This window comes from Xenopus laevis, chromosome 7L, assembly GCF_017654675.1.
Source record: "Xenopus laevis strain J_2021 chromosome 7L, Xenopus_laevis_v10.1, whole genome shotgun sequence".
Taxonomy (NCBI): Eukaryota; Metazoa; Chordata; class Amphibia; order Anura; family Pipidae; genus Xenopus; species Xenopus laevis.
Window position 1 is genome coordinate 114,002,081 of NC_054383.1, and position 20,573 is coordinate 114,022,653.

Here is a 20,573-nt window from a genome sequence, read left to right on the forward strand (position 1 = left end):
GAAATGTCGGACTATGTTGATTCGTGAATCCGACACAACACGACTGTCGGATGTGAAGGCTGCACGTTGCATCTTCATCCGACAGTCGCGCCCGATGCACGCAGTGACAAGGTCCAACATTTCTATTACTTACCTTATTTTCGTCTCGTCGCATCCGTTTCCTCTCAGAGTGTTGGATCTGATGAAGATACATCATGTAGTTCCAGCCTTAAGCAGCCTGAGCAATGAATTTGATCCTGAATCAGTCTAAATATTGATGCTATAGGAATAGTTCTTTTGTTCACATATTTTTGGCTATTGTTTTAATCATCAATCTATGGTCTTTTTTTGCTATTTCTTGAGTTTAATAGGGCAGACAGGGAAACTGGAGTTACGTTTCCATTGTCAGTAAGAGCTCCCTGTTAACTGAAAGGCTGCAGTGCCGGAATACGCCCAGTTAAAAGTGAAGGAGAAAACAGCTAATTAAGCAGCAATTAATATTAATATTAAACATAATATTTCAGGCTTTTACAAATGATTGTGTGGTGCAACCTACTTAGAAATGTTATGTTCAGTGAGAGTAGAATCATATTAATGAAGTTTTTCGAGGGTAGTTTCAGTAAAATCTTGACATTTTTGGGATAAAAAAGCTAGAATTTTTCGAGATTTATTATGCCCGAAAGCTTCAAAAAGGCAGAATCCAGAAAATACTGGTAAAATACAGCTACAAACTGTCAAGGTCATGTAGGAGTCAATGGCAGAGGTCCCTTGAACCATTTGAAGATGTTTTTATCCTTCATGTTTCTCGATCAGTTTGAGGTATTTGAGTTTTTTTTTTGCCGATAACTCAATCAGAGTATTCGACTTTTTCCTCCCGATTGTATTCAATCGAGTTTTTTACATTTGGGGTTTTTCATAAATAAGCAGACATGTTGCTGTGTAGCCATGGGGGCAGCCTTTCAAGCACAGCATACACAGTAGATAACGGATAAGTAGTACTATAGTTTATATAAAAAGCACTGCGTATCTTGACAGCGCTATATAAATAAATGATGATGATGATATAAACATGCTGCGGTGTAGCCATGGGGGCAGCCATTCAAGCACAGGATACACAGTAGATAACAGATAAGTTCTGAAGAATCCCATTGTATACTACCAGGCTTATCTGTTATCTGCTGTGTATCGTGTGCCATTTCTCCTTTTTTCAGCTTTGAATGGCTGCCCCCATGGCTACGCAGCAGCTTGTTTATTTTAACTATTTTCGAAAGAAACACACCAGTGTTACCAGAACCGCATGACAGTACATTATATTTTTATTGCTTTAAAAGACTTTTATTTTTTGGTGTTATTGTTCCTTTAAGCAGCATGAGCAGTAAATCATTGTAAATGCTGATACTGCAGGGCCATAAAAGTGCTGATATACCATATATACCGTACACTACAGACAGTTGCATATCACTATATCCTACAGAGGATGCAGGAGCTCTATAAATAATCCACCAAACAAAAGCCTCCAGCATGAATACAATCACTGCCATCATTTTCCTGACACTGTTAGTCCTGTTGTGACATTGGCACATGAATATACAAGATTCATTATACAGTATGTTTAGAAGGCATGCATCACATGGTCTTTCCCTTTTCTCACCTGTGATAACAACCCCCCTAAGGAGGCAATTGCCTGGTATCGAGGCCATCTTGGATTAATGACTTTTGTCAGACAGAGACCTAGGGGAAAACATAGTTGTGTTAGTGTGTGAGCAGAGTTTTTCTTCACTCTCCCTGTACAATCATCATGCAAAAAAGCCATAGCAGGTCTCTACACCACAGCACACCAAATTCCAAGGGGTGGTTCACCTTTAAGTTAACTTTAAGTATGTTATAGAATGGCCAAGGCTAAGCAACTTTTCAATTGGTCTTTATTCATTATTTATTTTTTAAAATCAAATGCTATGCAAGGCTACAGATTTATTGCTCATTTATTGTATTTTCTATTCTGAAGTTCAGCTGTTTAACAGTTATTCTCTTTCTGCATTATTTGAAATCCGGGCAGGGACTAAAACACTGATGTTACAAATTGTAGAAACTTCTCCACAGCTTACAGACAGCATGCAGGAACTACATAACCCACAATGCATTGCACTGGGATGTTCTGTTCCTTATTGAAATCACATGTGCAGGGGGTTGTTGGGTTTGGAGGATACAGGCTGAAGACAAATGTCTGTTGATACAAAGTAACAGTAGTCAGTCAGCTCAGCAAAGTAGTCAGACAGATCAGCAGGAGAGCAGAGGGCTAGGCTTAGGGAACTTTCAGAAACCATTAAAAATCATGAAAAGTCTGCATATTTTTTTAAATAATTTATATTGCAAAGTTGCTTGAAATTATGTTTACTTTTCAAAAAACTAAAGTTATGTTTTTGTGGAGTTCCCTTTTAATGGAAGACCAAAACTACATATAAAGAGTTTCCTTTTAAATATAAGTAACGGAGATATAACCATCAGCAAAAGGAGAGTTCTTTTATTTTAAGGGAACAAATTATGGATGAGGCAGGTGGTGATGTGCAGGCAGAATACTTTTAAGCAAGAAAAGGAACATACTGTATGTTCTATACTCAGCATTCAATGAAATCAGAGTGAGTGATCAAGGTGATTTCCAAGGATATGTCTCACAGTGAACAGAACAAAATGTAATTTAATCCAGTTTAACTTGCTTTTTTTTTTTTTTTGTAGTCTGTGAACAAAAACTCATTTGCCCTGTGTTTGACTGGGTTCCAAATGCAGCATCATGTACTCAAGTGTCAAAATAGATATTGCATTACAGTATCAAACTGTATAGTAATAATGAGACTGGAAAGCAGGATCGTTTGTGTATCCCTTCTGATGAGTAATATAATGGAGTATACAAAAGACTGTCCTCCTTGCAAGGAGGAAGAAACTGCATTTATATTCCCAGACACTGAATTATCCACCATGATTGTTCCTTGGCAAAGCCTTGTTGGCTCATAATTCACTACATGACCCCTGTGAAAAGCCTGTGACCCTTATCTGAAAGTATACAGTTTGACAAAACTCTAAAAAAGTATTTCAAACAAATAAATAAATGGGAAGAAACAGCTGTTAAGTGTCAAATCAAGCATAGAGATAGGACAACATTCCAACACTAAGGGGCAGATTTATTAAGGGTCGAGGGGAAACTTCAAATTTTTTTTGTCAAAACTCTCAAATCAAAATTGTGAATTATCCAAAATCGATTCGAGTTTTAATTCAAATTTCGAGATTTATCATACTCTGGCCCTTTAAGAGCTCAAATTTGACTAATCGCCACCTAAAACCGGCCGAATTAGGGATCAATTTGCTGATTTTTGTAGCCTTCCTGACATTTGAGTTTTTTTCGGAGAAAAAAACTTGAATCAGGTTTTTTAAATTTGAATCAAGTATTTATAATTCGAATCAAATTCGATTCGAATTCCCAGGTCTTTTAACTTCATTCGAGTGTTATTAATAAGTTTTGGCTAGTCGAATTTCGGATTTATGGGAGTTTGGGGGAGTTTAAAATTCGAAATTCGACCCGTGATAAATGTGTCTCTAACTATAGATAAACAATATCTTAAGCTGAATACAGGTATGGAATCTGTTATCTGGAAAAAACTTTATCCAGAAAGCTCTGATTTATGGAAAGGCTGCCTTCCATTTCATCTAAATTTGTTAGATAAAACAAATTTGTACAAATTAAAATAGTACCTTGTAAGATATAATTAATCTTTATTAATCCTTATGTTTACATGATTTTCTAATAGATATAATGTATAAGGATCCAAATTATGGAATGGTCTGAAAACTCCAGGTCCCAAGCATTCTGGATAACAGGTCCCATGCCTGTACCTTACTTTGTATTACATAAATAAGGTGCAAATTATTCTTCAGAATTATACAGACATTTCTGAATGAATTGCTTGTCAGCAATATCTAAAGTATCTAACTTAGGGGCAGATTTATTAAGGGTCGAGGGGAAACTTCAAATTTTTTTGTCAAAACTCTCAAATCCAAATTGTGAATTATCCTAACTCGATTCGAGTTTTAATTCAAATTTCGAGATTTATCATACTCTGGCCCTTTAAGAGCTCAAATTTGACTAGAAAGACAAAAAAAGAAATTCCATATATTATATGCAAATAGATATACAATAGATTTCTCACTTGACTGGAGAAGTGACTTTGGGAGGGTACTTTTCCCAACCTATAATTAATAACATGTGCATTGTTATCAAAGGACTTTAGAGACACCCGATTGCAACACCATTGTGGGAAGTGGCACAGAAGTTCTACAACATGAAAGTAAAAATGCTATAGAACTTGAACTCAAACCCTGGTTGTTTTGCTAATGTGCATAGCCTGGAGTCAGATTTTTTAGTGCCCTTTTCATTTTCAAGTTAAAACTAGCAAATGCATTACTTTTAATTTGTATAGTTTTTAAATTATTTGCCTTTTTCTTCTGACCAGCTTTCAAATGGAGGTCACTGGCCCCATCTAAAAACAAATGCTCTGTAAGGCTACATATTTAGGGTAATTCGGACCCTAGCGACCAGATGGCTGAAATTGCAAACTGGAGAGCTGCTGAATAAAAAGCTAAATAACTCAAAAACCACAAATAATAAAAAAACAAAAAAAAACAAAAAAACAATTGCAAATAGTCTCTAATTATCACTCTCTCATACTAAGGGGCAAATTTACTTATGGTCGAATATCGAGGGTTAATTAACCCTGGATATTCGACTGCGGAATTGAAATCCTTCAACTTCGAATATCGAAGTCATAGGATTTACCGCAATTGTTTGATCGAACAATTTTAATCCATCGATCGAACGATTTTTCTTCGACCAAAAAAAGATAGCAAACATTGACTTTGGTAGGTTTTAGGTGGCAAACTAGTCGAATGGTCGAAAAGTCGAACGATTTTTAGTTTGAATCGTTCGATTCGAAGTCGAAGTCGTAGTCGAAGGTCGAAGTAGCCCATTCGATGGTCAAAGTAGCCAAAAAAAATTCGAAGTTTTTTTTATTCTATTCCTTCACTCGAGTTGTTAAGGGGCCGATTCATTAACTTCGAGTGAAGGATTCGAAGGTAAAAAGCTTCGAATTTCGAAGTTTTTTTGGGCTACTTCGACCATCGAATGGGCTACTTCGACCTTCGACTACGACTATCGAAGGATTCGAAGTAAAAATCGTTCGACTATTCGACCATTCGATAGTCGAAGTACTGTCTCTTTAAAAAAAAATTCGACCCCCTAGTTCGGCAGCTAAAAGCTACCGAAGTCAATGTTAGCCTATGGGGAAGGTCCCCATAGGCTTGGCTAACTTTTTTTGATCGAAGGATATTCCTTCGATCGTTGGATTAAAATCCTTCGAATCGTTCGATTAGAAGGATTTAATCGTTCGATCGAAGGAATAATCCTTCGATCGTACGATCGTACTATCTGCGCTAAATCGTTCGACTTCGATATTCGAAGTTGAAGGATTTTAGTTCCTAGTCCTAGGGGCCGATTCATCAAGAGTCGAATATCGAGGGTTAATTAACCCTCGATATTAGACTAGGAACTAAAATCCTTCAACTTCGAATATCGAAGTCGAACGATTTAGCGCAGATAGTACGATCGTACGATCGAAGGATTATTCCTTCGATCGAACGATTAAATCCTTCTAATCGAACGATTCGAAGGATTTTAATCCAACGATCGAAGGAATATCCTTCGATCAAAAAAAGTTAGCCAAACCTATGGGGACCTTCCCCATAGGCTAACATTGACTTCGGTAGCTTTTAGCTGCCGAACTAGGGGGTCGAATTTTTTTTTAAAGAGACAGTACTTCGACTATCGAATGGTCGAATAGTCGAACGATTTTTACTTCGAATCCTTCGATAGTCGTAGTCGAAGGTCGAAGTAGCCCATTCGATGGTCGAAGTAGCCCAAAAAAATTTCGAAATTCGAAGCTTTTTACCTTCGAATCCTTCACTCGAAGTTAATGAATCGGCCCCAAAGTGTCAAATCAAGCATTCCAACACTAAGGGGCAGATTTATTAAGGGTCGAGGGTAAATGGGCCCCTAAAAGTTAACCCAATGGTGAACATCCCCTTTATAAAATGATTATTATAAACATACCTCTCCTTTCAGGTTAATGTATAAATAGTTGTGCATGGTAAATACATAGGGAATAATGCACCTCTGTTACAAATGATGGTATTATAAGACACCAAAGAGCTTTATCAAGGTCATGGAATTTCAAGGTGACTTCAGGCAGTCCACGGGTTACGTACGAGATAGAGTCTGTAGGTTTGCTCTTAATTTGAATTTGTATTTTAGTTGAAACATATACATTTACTTATTCAATGCTGTAATAGCCTGTAAGTGTGCGTTGTATGTAAGTCGGGTGTATGTAACTCAAGGACTCCCTGTAATACAAAGGTTTCCAGCAAGTCATATGAGAAATTACATCAGTAAACACATATTATAACTAATGACATCATTAATAAGCACCAATTATAACTGATGACATCACTAAGCACTTATAATGGATGACATCACTGGGCACAATTATCTATTACTTGATGGCTTGTGTGTATTACATACTGTATATATAAGGGGACATGTTTACAGTGCTACGCAATATGTTGGTGCTGTATAAATACATGTTAATAATAATAATGTACAATGTTATTGTGGTCACCGGGGGGAGTTGCGTCTGGCGCTGAACATTTTCTGTGTCCAGCTGTTTTCATGTCCAGCACTCACCATAACAATGATGTCTGCAGGACATTCTTTAGACACAAGCGCACTGCACCTTTTGACACAGACCACCGTGGAGCAACGGCCTTTGCAGGTGGCAGTAAACACTGGGTTCGACTGCGTCAGTACTAGTATTACACTGAGTTTGTAACAGGAGGCAGGATGGGTCGAACAACTATAAGGTCATAAATAATGCAGTATATACAGATACACAAGCAGGTTTATGTTTCTTTTACAATAAATGACCACATGGAGCTACAAATCCAAATTCTTAGTTTTGAATTTGGAACCTCATTATTATGTACAGGTATATAACCTGAATGCTTGAGGCCTGGGGTTTTTTCAGATAAGGGGTTTTTCTGTAATTCGATCACCATTTTTTGAGTGTACAGGTATGTATCCGTTATCCAGAAAGCTCAGAATTACGGAAAAGCCATCTCCCATAGACTCCATTTTAGCCAAATATTTCAAATTTTTTTTCTTTTCTCTGTAATAATAAAACAGTAACTTGAACTTGATCCAAACAGATATAATTAATCCTTATTGGAAGCAAAACCAGCCTATTGGGTTTATTTAATGTTCACATCAATTTCTAGTAGACTTAGGGGCTGATTCACTAAGGGTCGAATATCGAGGGTTAATTAACCCTCGATATTCGACTAGGAATTGAAATACTTCGACTTCGAATATCGAAGTCGAAGGATTTAGCGCAAATACTGCGATCGTACGATCGAAGGATTATTCCTTCGATCGAACGATTAAATCCTTCCAATCGAACGATTCGAAGGATTTTAATCCAACGATCGAAGGAATATCCTTCGATCAAAAAAACTTAGGCAAGCCTATGGGGACCTTCCCCATAGGCTAACATTGACTTCGGTAGCTTTTAGCTGCCGAACTAGGGGGTCGAAGTTTTTTTTTAAAGAGACAGTACTTCCAATATCGAATGGTCGAATAGTCGAACGATTTGTACTTCGAAACCTTCGATTCGAAGTCGTAGTCGAAGGTCGAAGTAGCCCATTCGATGGTCGAAGTAGCCCAAAAAATACTTTGAAATTCAAAGTTTTTTTACTTCGAATCCTTCACTCGAATTTAGTGAATCGGCCCCTTAAGGTATGAAGATCCAAATTACAGAAAGATCCATTATCCGGAAAACCCCAGGTCCCAAGCTTTCTTGATAACAGGTCCCATACCTATACTAAAAATTTATTTAAACATTAAATAAACCTAGTAGGATAGTTATGCCACCAATATGAATGCATGCAGCTTAGTTACTATCAAGTACAAGGTACTGTTTCATTATTACAGAAAAAAAGGAAACATTCCTTAAAATCTTTAATACAGATCCTATACCTATATTTATAAAGCACAAATATATTGAGCAGTGGTGTACATTACATAGGTGCATATAGAAATCGAACATACAGATAGCAAACAAATATTGTCAGATACTATAGATAAAGAGGTCCCTGCTCGGTAGAGCTTACAATCTAAATTACAGCTAAGTCCCTCTTTTTGCAGAATAATTCACCTTGCCATTTTAAGGAATCATTTACGTAGTGATACTATATAAAGACTGCACGTCAGGAAGCCCTCAGGGATCTGCAGAACATTGTTCTATTTCAATAACCCCTCTAAACACATAAACTGCTGACTGAGCAGCCTAGAGCAGTGCCCAAAATTGATTTATTTGGAACATGTTCTCCTGCAGAAGCAGCACCTTGTGACCTCTCCTCCTGCCTGCTCTGTCACATTGTCAATGTAAGTAGTGATAAATGCTGGTACTTACTGTTCCTCTAGTGAGAAAACACAGTAGAAATAGATCCTATTATTCCTTGGCTTTGCCCTTAGTAGTTACTGTACTGGTACCAGTCCGGAGTTAACAGATGGAAAGGAAAAAGCAATGAACGCTGTACAACCTCAAGAATGACAATGGATTGTCCTTGCTTAATATCTGCAGAACCTGCACCGGTAACACCCACCCCTGATATCACTGGTGCTCATGACTCTGTTCCTTATGGTGCAATTGCAATGATGAGACACTTACTGGAAAGGAATGTTAAGAGTCCAAACAATTAAACAAACTTATTATGAAGAGGGAGCTGATCAAAGGGGGCGACATCCAAGCTCAGAACACATTCACGCACTCTTATGTTGAGCCTCCTCATTCTTTATTAGAATCAAAAGTCCAAAGCACATTTCTGTTTAGAAAAGGTTTATGTGAATAAATGGGGAGCTGTGAATTATGGTAAGGAAAAAAGGCAATGGCACACTGGACACGATCAAGCAGGGAAAACCCTTGCAAAGATTTATTTGCACACGATGCAACGTTTCGGGGTAGTCCCCTTTGACTACCCCGAAACGTTGCATCGTGTGCAAATAAATCTTTGCAAGGGTTTTCCCTGCTTGATCGTGTCCAGTGTGCCATTGCCTTTTTTCCTTACTACTGGTTGAGGAGGGTGCCGATCCCTCCAGGTAATTGAGCACCTGCCAGAGCTGCTGAAGGCCAGGGTGTGCGAGGTGACTCTTCTTTTCCGGAGCTGTGAATTATGGACAGCTGCTGGGAATAAACACAGAGCTCAAATAAAAGTGGCCATAAACGTTACAATTACGATCTTTCCAGGAAAGATTGTTCGTTACAATACGTTTAGAGCTGAATTGACAGATATACAGGTTGAAACAATTGAATTTGTCCTGTAGCTGATGATTCAGCACTAACAATGGTCGATGTTTGGGTGCCTTCAAAGTCGCCCTATCAAAATTTTCCAGCCAGCTCGATCAACGAGACGACCATTGCATCTTCTGCTGATATCAATCATCTTGGCTCCCACCATACACGCACTGAATATTGTACGGAAAATCAGTTGAGTACGATTTTATCAGTGTATCTATGGCCACCTTAAGGGCTGCAATCAAATTGATTTATTTGGAAGACATTTGTGTTTGCTCCTGGCAGACTGTACTTGCATCCTACATTCAGTGTCAGACTGGGACAACAGGGGCCCACCCAAAAACCATAGACCAGGGGCCCATCCAAAAACCTTAGAGCAGGGGCCGCTCTCAATACTATTATTCTTCCTCTCCTCACTCAACCTCTATTCTCCTAGTGACCTTTCTTTACACATTATAATCTATTATTTAATCTATTTCACATCTTTGTTCTCATAGAAATAGGGAATGTCTATATGTTTAGAAGCAGGAGGGCCCACTGACACCTGGGCCCACCGGGAGTTTTCCTGGTATCCCTGTGGGCCAGTCCGACACTGCCTACATTGGTCGACTTTGGTGATGGCCCACTATATATATATATTGACTATTAAATGGGGACATGAGTTTACCTGCCTTGGACAGCATGAATTATAGTCATTTTTTTAAAATTATTTTATATTCCAGGTATGGACAGAGGAATCTGTGGCACTAGAAGGTATGGTGGAAACTATTTGGATGAAAAAAGTCTACAGTGCGCAGTCCACAATATCCAAAGGCTTCACAAGCTATTGAAAAGCTCCTCCAAGTCCCAACAATCTTCTGCTTATTCCTAATGGGGATCCACTAAGCTGGTGATACCCATTACCACTATTGACATCCTTGCTATCAGCAACTATAGTTTTCCACAGCTGAGACAACCGTATACCACTCATTGTATAAATTCATATTCAATACACACACAGCTGGTTCCAATAAATATAGCTAAAAGATGAACAGATCAGAAAAATATATAGTATCTGCAAGAATAACAATGTACAGTATATATATTGGTTTGTTCATAGATACATCAATATGCACTTAATATAAATACATAGGCAGGTGCAAGTAGTAGATCTCTCTGCTTACTTTTATAGGGCATTCAGATGACAGTAAGAGAGAAGCAGGCTCTGTTAAATCACATTTTATTACCAGCATAGATTACAGTAAATGCAACAAATTCAGACTAGGATTTGTCTTTGCTTTAATGGGATAAGCTAATTTGGTTCTGTGCAATTTATGTTTACTAAAGGTCAAGAGCGCTGCTGTGTGCTGCTCAAGGCTCTGAATAAAAGATGGTAAATATTATCTCTGGGAAATGTTGACTGCCTGTGAGTTCTACAAAGGAACATGATTATTACCTGGTAATGTGGGACAAAACTGATAATTACATTAGTGGGTGTAAATGTGGGTGGGTGCGTGATATACTGGTGGGTATTTTTGCATAAAGGACTGCATAAAGCATATCACCTGCCATTTATCAGAGACTTTTCCTAAGAAGTGACATCTATAAAAGGAAAACACCTAACACAGTAAAATGATAAAGACAGTATCATTCAAGTGAGCTATTCCACAGAGGCACGTCCATAAATAAAATATGCAGTGTAGTGCCAGGGTTGGTTTAGAAACACAACGAGCCTGGAGTTGTATCTTTCCATAGACTCATCATCCTTCAGACCCAGTCAAGAAACTGCGGTGTCTATTGTGTTTGTGTAAGACTAGTAAGTAAGTGCCGAGAAAGAGATATGTGGGTTATGCAATAGTGAGTAAGTTTCTCTTGTCCAGTGATTAAGAACAGCCAATTGGCAGTCAGGTTGTACTGGTCCAGAGGAATTATTATCAATGATTGGACATCTGATTGGTTGGCATCAGTTACTGAACTGGGGCAAACTTGTCTCTTGTTACTTATTATGATTCTTTGCTTTTTACTCTCTTTATGGATTCAATAAACCTTCCCCAACCTAGGCATATGAAAGGCAACTCTAACTGCAGTGGATTCTAACACAAAGAAGGAGTCCCATTGAAGTCGATTTTAACAAGGAAAGCAATAAACTAATAGCATTTAAGAGCCTTTGAGAGTTTGACTTGGCTCAGTGGTGCAATCAATTACTAATTTTATGCATTTATACTGTACATATATACACCACGCTCTTCCTCCCCTTTCACTTCCTTGCATGGAACCACATTTAGTTGGTTAATATTCATTTGCATTTGTGACTTAATTAAGAATGTAATCATTTAAAAACCCATTATCAAGAAAGCTCAGAATTATAAAAAGGCCATCTCCAATAGACTTCATTTTATACAAATAATCCAAAATTTTGAAAATGATTCCCCTTTTCTCTGTATTAATAAAACAGTAGCTTGTACTTGATCCAATCTATGTCATAATTAATCCTTATTGGAAGCAAAACCAGCCTATTGGGTTTATTTAATGTTTTCATGATTTTCTAGTAGATTTAAGGCATGAAGATCCAAATTATAGAACGATCCGTTATCCAGAAAACCTCATGTCCCAAGCATTCTGGATAACAGGTCCATACCTGTATTAGTATCACCGCTATATATCATTCGGTTTATCATGTTATCGTATAGCTGAACCCTCACTCGCATATTGAGGTCAATTGCCTTGAGCCTATTTCTATTTTTTCCTTACCTTTCCAATTTTATCCCATCTCCTTGGCTCTACCATTGAGGTTCATTTCTACATCAATATACCGCATGGCGATTATACGCAAATCACACTAATGCAACATATTGTTAGATTTCCAAAACTTCTATTACAATGGGATACCTCTATATCATTTAATATATTTCAGTATAAACAGAAGGCCTGTAAATTACCCCGAAGCCCATAGAAATGAAATGCGTTCTTATGTTTTGAATGACAGGCATATGATATCATCTCCAGCTTGCAATATGTTGTTTATTTCTAGTAAAGTCACCATTTTAACAAGGTGAAAAATAATTCTTTCTATAGCCCGACACAAAAACATAAGAACAAGAAACTTGTTTCAGTACTGTGTATTATTTCTTGTTTAAATTGTGCAATACTGTGCATGGTATTTGGATTATGATAGCAATACTTAATGCCGTTGTCAAACCTGTCTTACCCAGTTGAGCAGGTACTGCCAGGAAGTCACAGCAATGACTAAAAGTACATGTGTATATACATTAATAGAGATGGCGCGAACTGTTCGCCGGCGAACTTGTTCGCGCGAACATCGGGTGTTCGCGCTCGCCGGAAGTTCGCGAACGTCGCGCGACGTTCGCCATTTTGGGTTCGCCATTGTTGGCGCTTTTTTTTGCCCTCTCACCCCAGACCAGCAGGTACATGGCAGCCAATCAGGAAGCTCTCCCCTGGACCACTCCCCTTCCCTATAAAAACCGAAGCCCTGCAGCGTTTTTTCACTCTGCCTGTGTGTGCTGAAGAGATAGTGTAGGGAGAGAGCTGCTGCCTGTTAGTGATTTCAGGGACAGTTGAAAGTTTGCTGGCTAGTAATCGTTTTGATACTGCTCTGTTATTGGAGGGACAGAAGTCTGCAGGGGTTTGAGGGACATTTAAGCTTAGGTAGCTTTGCTGGCTAGTAATCTACCTTCTACTGCAGTGCTCTGTATGTAGCTGCAGTGGGCAGCTGTCCTGCTTCTGATCTCATCTGCTGACTGCTGCAATAACAGTAGTCCTTGTAAGGACTGCTTTTATTTATTTTTTTGTTGTTTTACTACTACTACTACTACTACTACTACTACTACTATAAGAGCCCAGTGCTATTAGTCTAGCAGTGTTGGGGAGTGGGACTGGTGTGCTAATCTGCTGCTCCTAGTAGTTCAGCAGCACCAACTTTAATTTTTTTTTTTTTAATATTCATCTTTTTTTATTTTACTTTTTTTTATTTTACTACCGCTGTAGTAGTGTATAAGTTGACCTTTTAGGCATTATTTGCCCTGTAGGCATTTTTTGCCCAGTGTGTTATTCAACCAACTGCCATCTAGCTGTGTGACCTTGTTCACATTCTGTCTAAATATCCATAATATTACCGTCTCCAGAAAAAACACCGGAGTGACTTTTTTCAAGCAGCCATAATATATTTTACGTAATCCGTATCCATCGCTGTAGTAGTGTATAAGTTGACCTTGTAGGCATTGTTTGCCCAGTTTTTTTGGCCGCAGCCACTGAAGCACAGAGGCCAGAAAAAATATGCCATATAAATGCTGAAAATAGTCATTTTTTGCCATACGTTGACTCAACGTATATGGCAAAAAATGACTATTTTCAGCATTTATATGGCATATTTTTTCTGGCAACTGTGCTTCAGTGGCTGCGACCAAAAAAACTGGGCAAACAATGCCTACAAGGTCAACGTATGGCAAAAAATGACTATTTTCAGCATTTATATGGCATATTTTTTCTGGCAACTGTGCTTCAGTGGCTGCGTCCAAAAAAACTGGGCAAACAATGTCTACAAGGTCAACGTATGGCGAAAAATTACTATTTTCAGCATTTATATGGCATATTTTTTCTGGCAACTGTGCTTCAGTGGCTGCGTCCAAAAAAACTGGGCAAACAATGCCTACAAGGTCAACGTATGGCAGTTGTTTAAAGAGAACAGTAGATTACTAGCCAGCAAAGCTACCTAAGCTAAATTATCCCTCAAATCCCTGCAGACTTCTGTCCCTACAATACAGAGCAGTATCAAGCAGATTACTAGCCAGCAAACTTACTATCATCTGTCCCTGAAATCACTAACAGCTCTCCCCCTACACTATCTCTTCCAAGCACACACAGGCAGATTTTTCAGATACATTTTTGCCCTTGATCCCCCTCTGGCATGCCACTGTCCAGGTCGTTGCACCCTTTAAACAACTTTAAAATCATTTTTCTGGCCAGAAATGTCTTTTCTAGATGTTAAAGTTCGCCTTCCCATTGAAGTCTATGGGGTTCGCGAACCGTTCGCGAACCGCTCGCATTTTTGCGCAAGTTCGCGAATATGTTCGCGAACTTTTTTTCCGACGTTCGCTACATCCCTATACATTAATCATACTTCCTGCCCAGCGTTAGAAACACTGTCATGCTGTAGTTCTACATACTGTACCGGAAGCAATTAATGGAAAAGATGGTGGTTTTATAATCCATGAATAAACCTACTTTAATTATTAGAGGTTGACTTGTGTCTATGAATGGTGGACACTATGTTAATTTGGTAGTAAACAAATGTTCATAAGAAAACTTGTAATTGGAAGGATTAGGAATTTTTGTGGATAACAAGATGTGTAACTCTAGGCAGTGCTAATTAGTGGCTAATGAAGCAAATAACATACATAACTCAAGGGATGAAAACATAATTTTGCCTCTTTATAGGTCCCTGGTAAGGCCTCATCTTGAGTATGCAGTTTTGGACTCCAGTCCTTAAAAAGGATATAAATTAACCTGAGGGAGTACAGAGACGTGCACCTAAACTGGTTAAAAGGACAAGGTTGGTTTGTTTTCTCAGGAGAAAGGCACATGATTCTTCTTTACAGGTACATTGGAGGAATTATGGACAGATAGCAGGGGATCTTTTTTTCCCATAAAAGGGACTAACACACCAGGAAAGAATTTTATATGATGCAGCATAAGTGGTTCTTCACAGTGAGGGGAGTGAGGTTGGGGAATGCCCATATGGGGTATGTTACCCTCCCATTTAGACTGTAAGCCCTATGGGGTAGGGTCCTCCAGCCTTTTGTTTCCTTGACACTGAGCACTTAATCTGTATTGTAATTATATTTTATATTTATGTAATTTGTATTTCTAAAAATGAACGCATTGTAACTTTTAATTCAATGACCCCTTGTTTGTCACAGCTGATTTATTGGTTTGCTATACAGTGCTGTGCCCTCAAGGAGCGCTATACAAATAAAAATATAAATACATACATACATAGGAGATGTTGTAATGGCAGATTTTATTAATGCCTTTAAAAAAAGCATAATATCCACAGCTACTGTGATCTTAAAGGAACAGTAACAACAAATAATTGAAGTGTCTCAAAGGAATGACAATGTAATGTACTGTTGCCCTGCACTGGTAAAACTGCTGTGTTTGCTTCACAATCACACCTATAGTTTATATAAACAAGCTGCTGTGTAGCCATGGGGCAGCCATTCAAGCACAGGATACACAGTAGATAACAGATAAGTATCACTATAGTTTACATAAACAAGCTGCTGTGTAGCCATGGGGCAGCCATTCAAGCACAGGATAAACAGTAGATAACAGATAAGTTTTGAAGAATCCCATTGTATACGACAGGACTTATCTTTTATCTCCTGTGCATCCTGTGCCTTTTCTCCTTTTTCAGCTTTGAATGGCTGCCCCCATGGCTACACAGCAGCTTGTTTATATAAACTATAATAATGTTTTTGAAGCAAACAATCTGTTTTACAAGTGCAGCACAGCTTACTTTACTTACTTTAAAATACTTACATTTTCTTGGTGTTACTGTTCCTTTAAGACCTACATTTAGTTTAGTATAGGTATTGGTGTATATATACGTTATATACATGTGAGTGTATTATATAGATAGGTCAGTATTAACACACTGGAGGTTAGTCAGCAGGGTTGAACTTAATGGACTTTTGTCTAGTCTCAACTCTTATTTGCTAATAAACTATGTATTGTAAACTTACTACAGTAGAATGTCCACAAAATACCAGTTTGTAACGTCTGTGATCTTGCAGTGTTGGTGTCGCACACAAACAGAACAGCCAACACACACAGCAAGGGAACTAGGGATGCACCGACTCCGCTATTTTTCCATTGTGAAAGATTCCGCTGAATACCGAACAAAATCCTAATTTGCATATGCAAATTAGGAGTGGGACGGGGAATTTTTTTTTTACTTCCTTGTTTTGTGACAAAAGGTCACTTGATTTCCCTCAACGCCCCTAATTTGCACATGCAAATTAGGATTCAGATTCAGGTTTTCAGCTACAGGTTACTTGACTATTTAAGAGCAGAGGTGCCTACACTCTATTTGACTTCTACTGAGACCTTCACTGAAGTAAAGGTAAGTTTTATTAGGTTTTCCTTCAATAGTTTATTGGCTGTTGTTATAAGTTATACCCACACAATGGCAGTTGCGGTGGCAGGAATGCAAAATGACGCCTCTCTTCTATTCAGCAGAATTAATGCTGACAATTGCACAAGGTAGAGAGAAGGCAATTATTGACTTAGATTACATTACTGCTACTGCTTCCAGTTATTTACTCTGTGGGGAAAATGAAAGCAAATTATACCTGTCAATACTTTGCCATTTTCTCTGCCCCCTTGCTTTCCCCCTCACTTTGCAGATGTAACCATTTCAAAACACCCTCTCTCACCTGAGCCCCCACAATGAATAGAGGAAGAGTTAGATGCTTATGAACTATACTAGTACACTAGTACTGTATAAAATGAGTAGGCTACAGTGATCCTTAACCAAGTAGAATATTTATTGTACAGCGCAAAGATAATTCCCTGAGTACAAAAATGGGTGCAAAAATTAGTTTAAGTGATGTAGGAAAAGGTTACAAAGAATGGAGTCGGTCTAACACCAACACAGTTGGGAGCTAGAACATGTGAATATCAGTCTCACCCCTCCATGTAATAAATATCCTCCATCAGATGCCTATTGGGGATAACACTAGAGATGTTAACCTGGATAATAGAAATTTTGGGGGATCTTTGGCATGTGCAGCGAAATATGAAGTCACAAGTTCCTCAAACTCAAATGGGAAATTGAAAAAAACAGGGGAATGGCCTATAATGTCAGAAGTGCAGGGTACTTGATATCACTGCAAGACTAGCATAAGCCTTTTCCAAACTGTGGTCCCTACACTTAAGTGGGTCTCACCTTGGAGGAACAACCCCACTCTACTCTCCTTCATGGAGCTCAACACAGGTCTTTCTAAGGTGGCCTGGCTAACATCCAACTCCTGTGAGAGTGCTATTTCAGAAACTGCTACCACTGCTGTTACATCATTCATGGGGTCCCTAAAGATGTTGATCTCTGTAGGGTCCAAAGCTTGATACTGGGGCCTTATACTCTAGGCACCCAGCCCTGCTTGCAATCACGGGTTGATGATTTAAAGGGATATCAAAAAGCTATTTGACTATTCAAATCACAAAATGTTAATGAATGGGGAAGTATCTTAGGCTGTTGGAGTCCCCTCTTGATTCCATAGTCCGATATTTGACAAATCTGCCTCTTTCCATTCAACCCTTTCAGTATGTTAGACAACACCGATACATCTTCTGTGCCACCAGCTACAAGTCTATGGCACATGTGACAGTGACAAGAAGACCTGCTTACGAATACTAGAGATTATTGTTTCTGCTCAGTGTCCAATTGTCAGCACCAGTGTCTGCCATAGGCAGAGCATTAATCATTTATCAGAAAGCTCAGACAGGCCAATAGCAGTCCTGATTGAAATAAAAGCCTATTTGTTGAATTCCTGTATTTTAATAAATGACTATGAGATGACCTAGACATAAACAAACAAGCCAAGTAAATCAACATGTAAACTTGGTATTCTGATGCCTTTGAATCTTCTTCATGAGCCTTTGACTTTGGACTAGCGGTGGCTAAGAACAATAAGAAGAGTAAAATGGCTCTATATGGATAAGGCTGGCTGTGTATAATCAAGATGGATGAACTGGCTGCCGTCCAAGTGTAAATGAATGCCTTGAATGATGCACAATTGTATTTAAACAAATACTGTTTAAAAAAAGAAGTTGTATATCCAGTCTGCTACCACAATAAGTGGTTGCCTCTGAATATAAGGGAATGTTACCCAGACACTACAAGCTAGTAAGACATGAGAATGGTTAAAGGAGAAGGAAAGGCTAAAATTAAGTAAGCTTTATCAGAAAGGTCTATTCAAATACACCAGTAAACCTCAAAGTAATGCTGCTCTGAGTTCTCTGTCAAAAGAAACACAGCATTTCTTTCCTTCTATTGTGTACACATGGGTTTCTGTATCAGACTTCCTGTTTTCAACATAAACCTCCAGGGCTAGGGCTTGCACATGCTCAGTTTGCTCCTCTCTCCTTCTACCCTTCCCTTTTCCCTCCTCCCCTCCCTGCTGTAATCTGAGCCTAGAGCTATGAGTGAGCAGGGAGAGATTCAGTCAGGAAGGGATGTCACACCAAGCTAATATGGCAGCTGCTATACTAAACAAACAGAGAGGGATTCTAGAGCTGTTTACTCAGTATGGTAAAGCATTCTACAGAATAAATATAGTCTTATAGCTTATCTATTGGCAATAAATTGCTTCGGCAGCTTTCCTTCTGCCTTAAAGCAGGCCCAAACTAGCAATTTGGATACTATGGAAAATGTGAGACGGGTTACTATAAACTGCCATAGACCTGTGCTTGTGTGGGCTGCCCTTCACTACAATTAGGTGAAAAAAGACATTTCTCAGTAGGCAAGAAAGGAACTCTATAGCTACCTACATAAACTCACAGCTTAATGGCAGTCCCACTGCATTTTGCCTGATGAGCAATTTCTCCTTGGTGAAGTGCAAGACTGCTTACTGTCACACTGAACAATGTATCACTGTTTCTTAGTGCCTGTTGAACAACAGTTTTACTGCTCCCACACTTGCATATTAGATGAGGTTGAAAAAGACATTTATCAAGTTCAGCTTCTAATTGATCCACAGGAAGGTGAAAAAAATATTCTAAAGGCTTGGAAGCTCTAAATGGCTCCTTCTTAACTCCAATGCAGCAAATGGACCTAGCATCAGCCTGGGGCTACCACCTCAGGGGCCCTCACATACCCCCGGGGTCCCCCACCTCAGACCTGGAGAACTACTCACTCACTTCCCCCTGTGCATTCCTGTTCCCTTGCACCCGTGATCCAGGAGGGGTAAAGGAGAGGACCAGACTGGCAATTGGGTGGGTGACGGGAACTTATCTGGATCTACAGGGCCCACTAGTTTTTTTCCCAATTTCCTGCCAGTCCAGTCCAATCCTGATTGGACCAATCCCCAGTTTAAGGTGGCCATACACGGGCCGATAAAAGCTGCAGACAGACCGAGTAGGCAGCTTATTGGCCCGTGTATGGGGCCCCCCAACGAGCTTCCCTGATAGAGATCTGGCCGAAAATCGGCCAGATCTCGATCGGACGGGACTAAAAATCCCATCGGATCGCGGCCCCATCTGTTCGTTGATGCGATCCGACCGCCCGTTACCATTTGTTAGGATCCGATCGTTGGGCCCTAGGGTGGGCATATCGGGGAGAGATCCGCTTGTTTGGCGACATCTCCAAACGAGCGGATCTCTCTTGTGTGGCCACCTTTAGCCTTCTACTAACAGTTATCATAACAGTTTCCTTATATCCAATTTAAGGAGCTACCCATTGCACTCATTGCCAATAAAACTAAACTGGAAAAAAATATTACAACTTCACAGTTATTACTGTAAAAATAAAATGAAAATCTGTACATTCAGATGAAACCTATTTTTTTTCTACTATTAAAGGGGTTGTTCACCTTTAAATTTTTCATGCTGTAGCAAGTGATATTCTGAGACAATCTGCAATTGTTTTTCATTTTATATTATTTGTATTTTTTTTTTTTTTGTTATTCAGCTTTTTATTCAGCTGGCTGCTCTCCAGTTTGCAATTTCAGCAATATGGTTGCTAGGATTCAAATTACCCTAGCAACCATGAATTGATTTAAACTGGACCGGAATATGAATATGAGAGGGCCTGAATAGAAAGGCGACTAATAAAAAGTAGCAATAACAGATACATCTGTAGCCTTACAGAGCATTTGTTTTCTAGATGGGGTCAGTGACCCCCATTTGAAAGCTGGAAAGAGTCAGAAGAAGTAGGCAAATATTCAAAAACTATAGACTATATACCAAGAAGACCAATTGAAAAGTTGCTTAGACTTGGGCATTCTATAACATACTAAAAGTTAACGTAAAGTTGAACCTCTGCTTTAAAGGAAGTCCTTTTGTCTTCTGGAAAGATTTACTTTACTAATGATTATATCCTCCTCTGGTTCCTTTTTCTCCACTATTAACCAATCACAATTAAATGTATTT

General features: G+C 38.9%; 1 protein-coding gene across 4 annotated transcripts in view; it reads right to left on the minus strand.

The window, feature by feature from the left end:
• The window catches only part of LOC108696713 (carcinoembryonic antigen-related cell adhesion molecule 19), a 46,105-nt gene that overhangs the window by 12,067 nt on the left and 13,465 nt on the right, over window positions 1-20,573 (minus strand). For 3 of the 4 annotated variants that reach the window (XM_018226316.2, XM_018226315.2, XM_041569574.1), the window contains exon 2: window positions 1,631-1,710. In XM_018226316.2, coding sequence (XP_018081805.1) covers window positions 1,631-1,679 — 49 coding nt within the window. In that variant the 5' untranslated portion in view covers window positions 1,680-1,710. Of the gene's footprint in view, window positions 1-1,630; window positions 1,711-8,546; window positions 8,690-20,573 lie in introns of those variants that run through there. The other variant, XM_041569575.1, reaches the window with a different exon arrangement.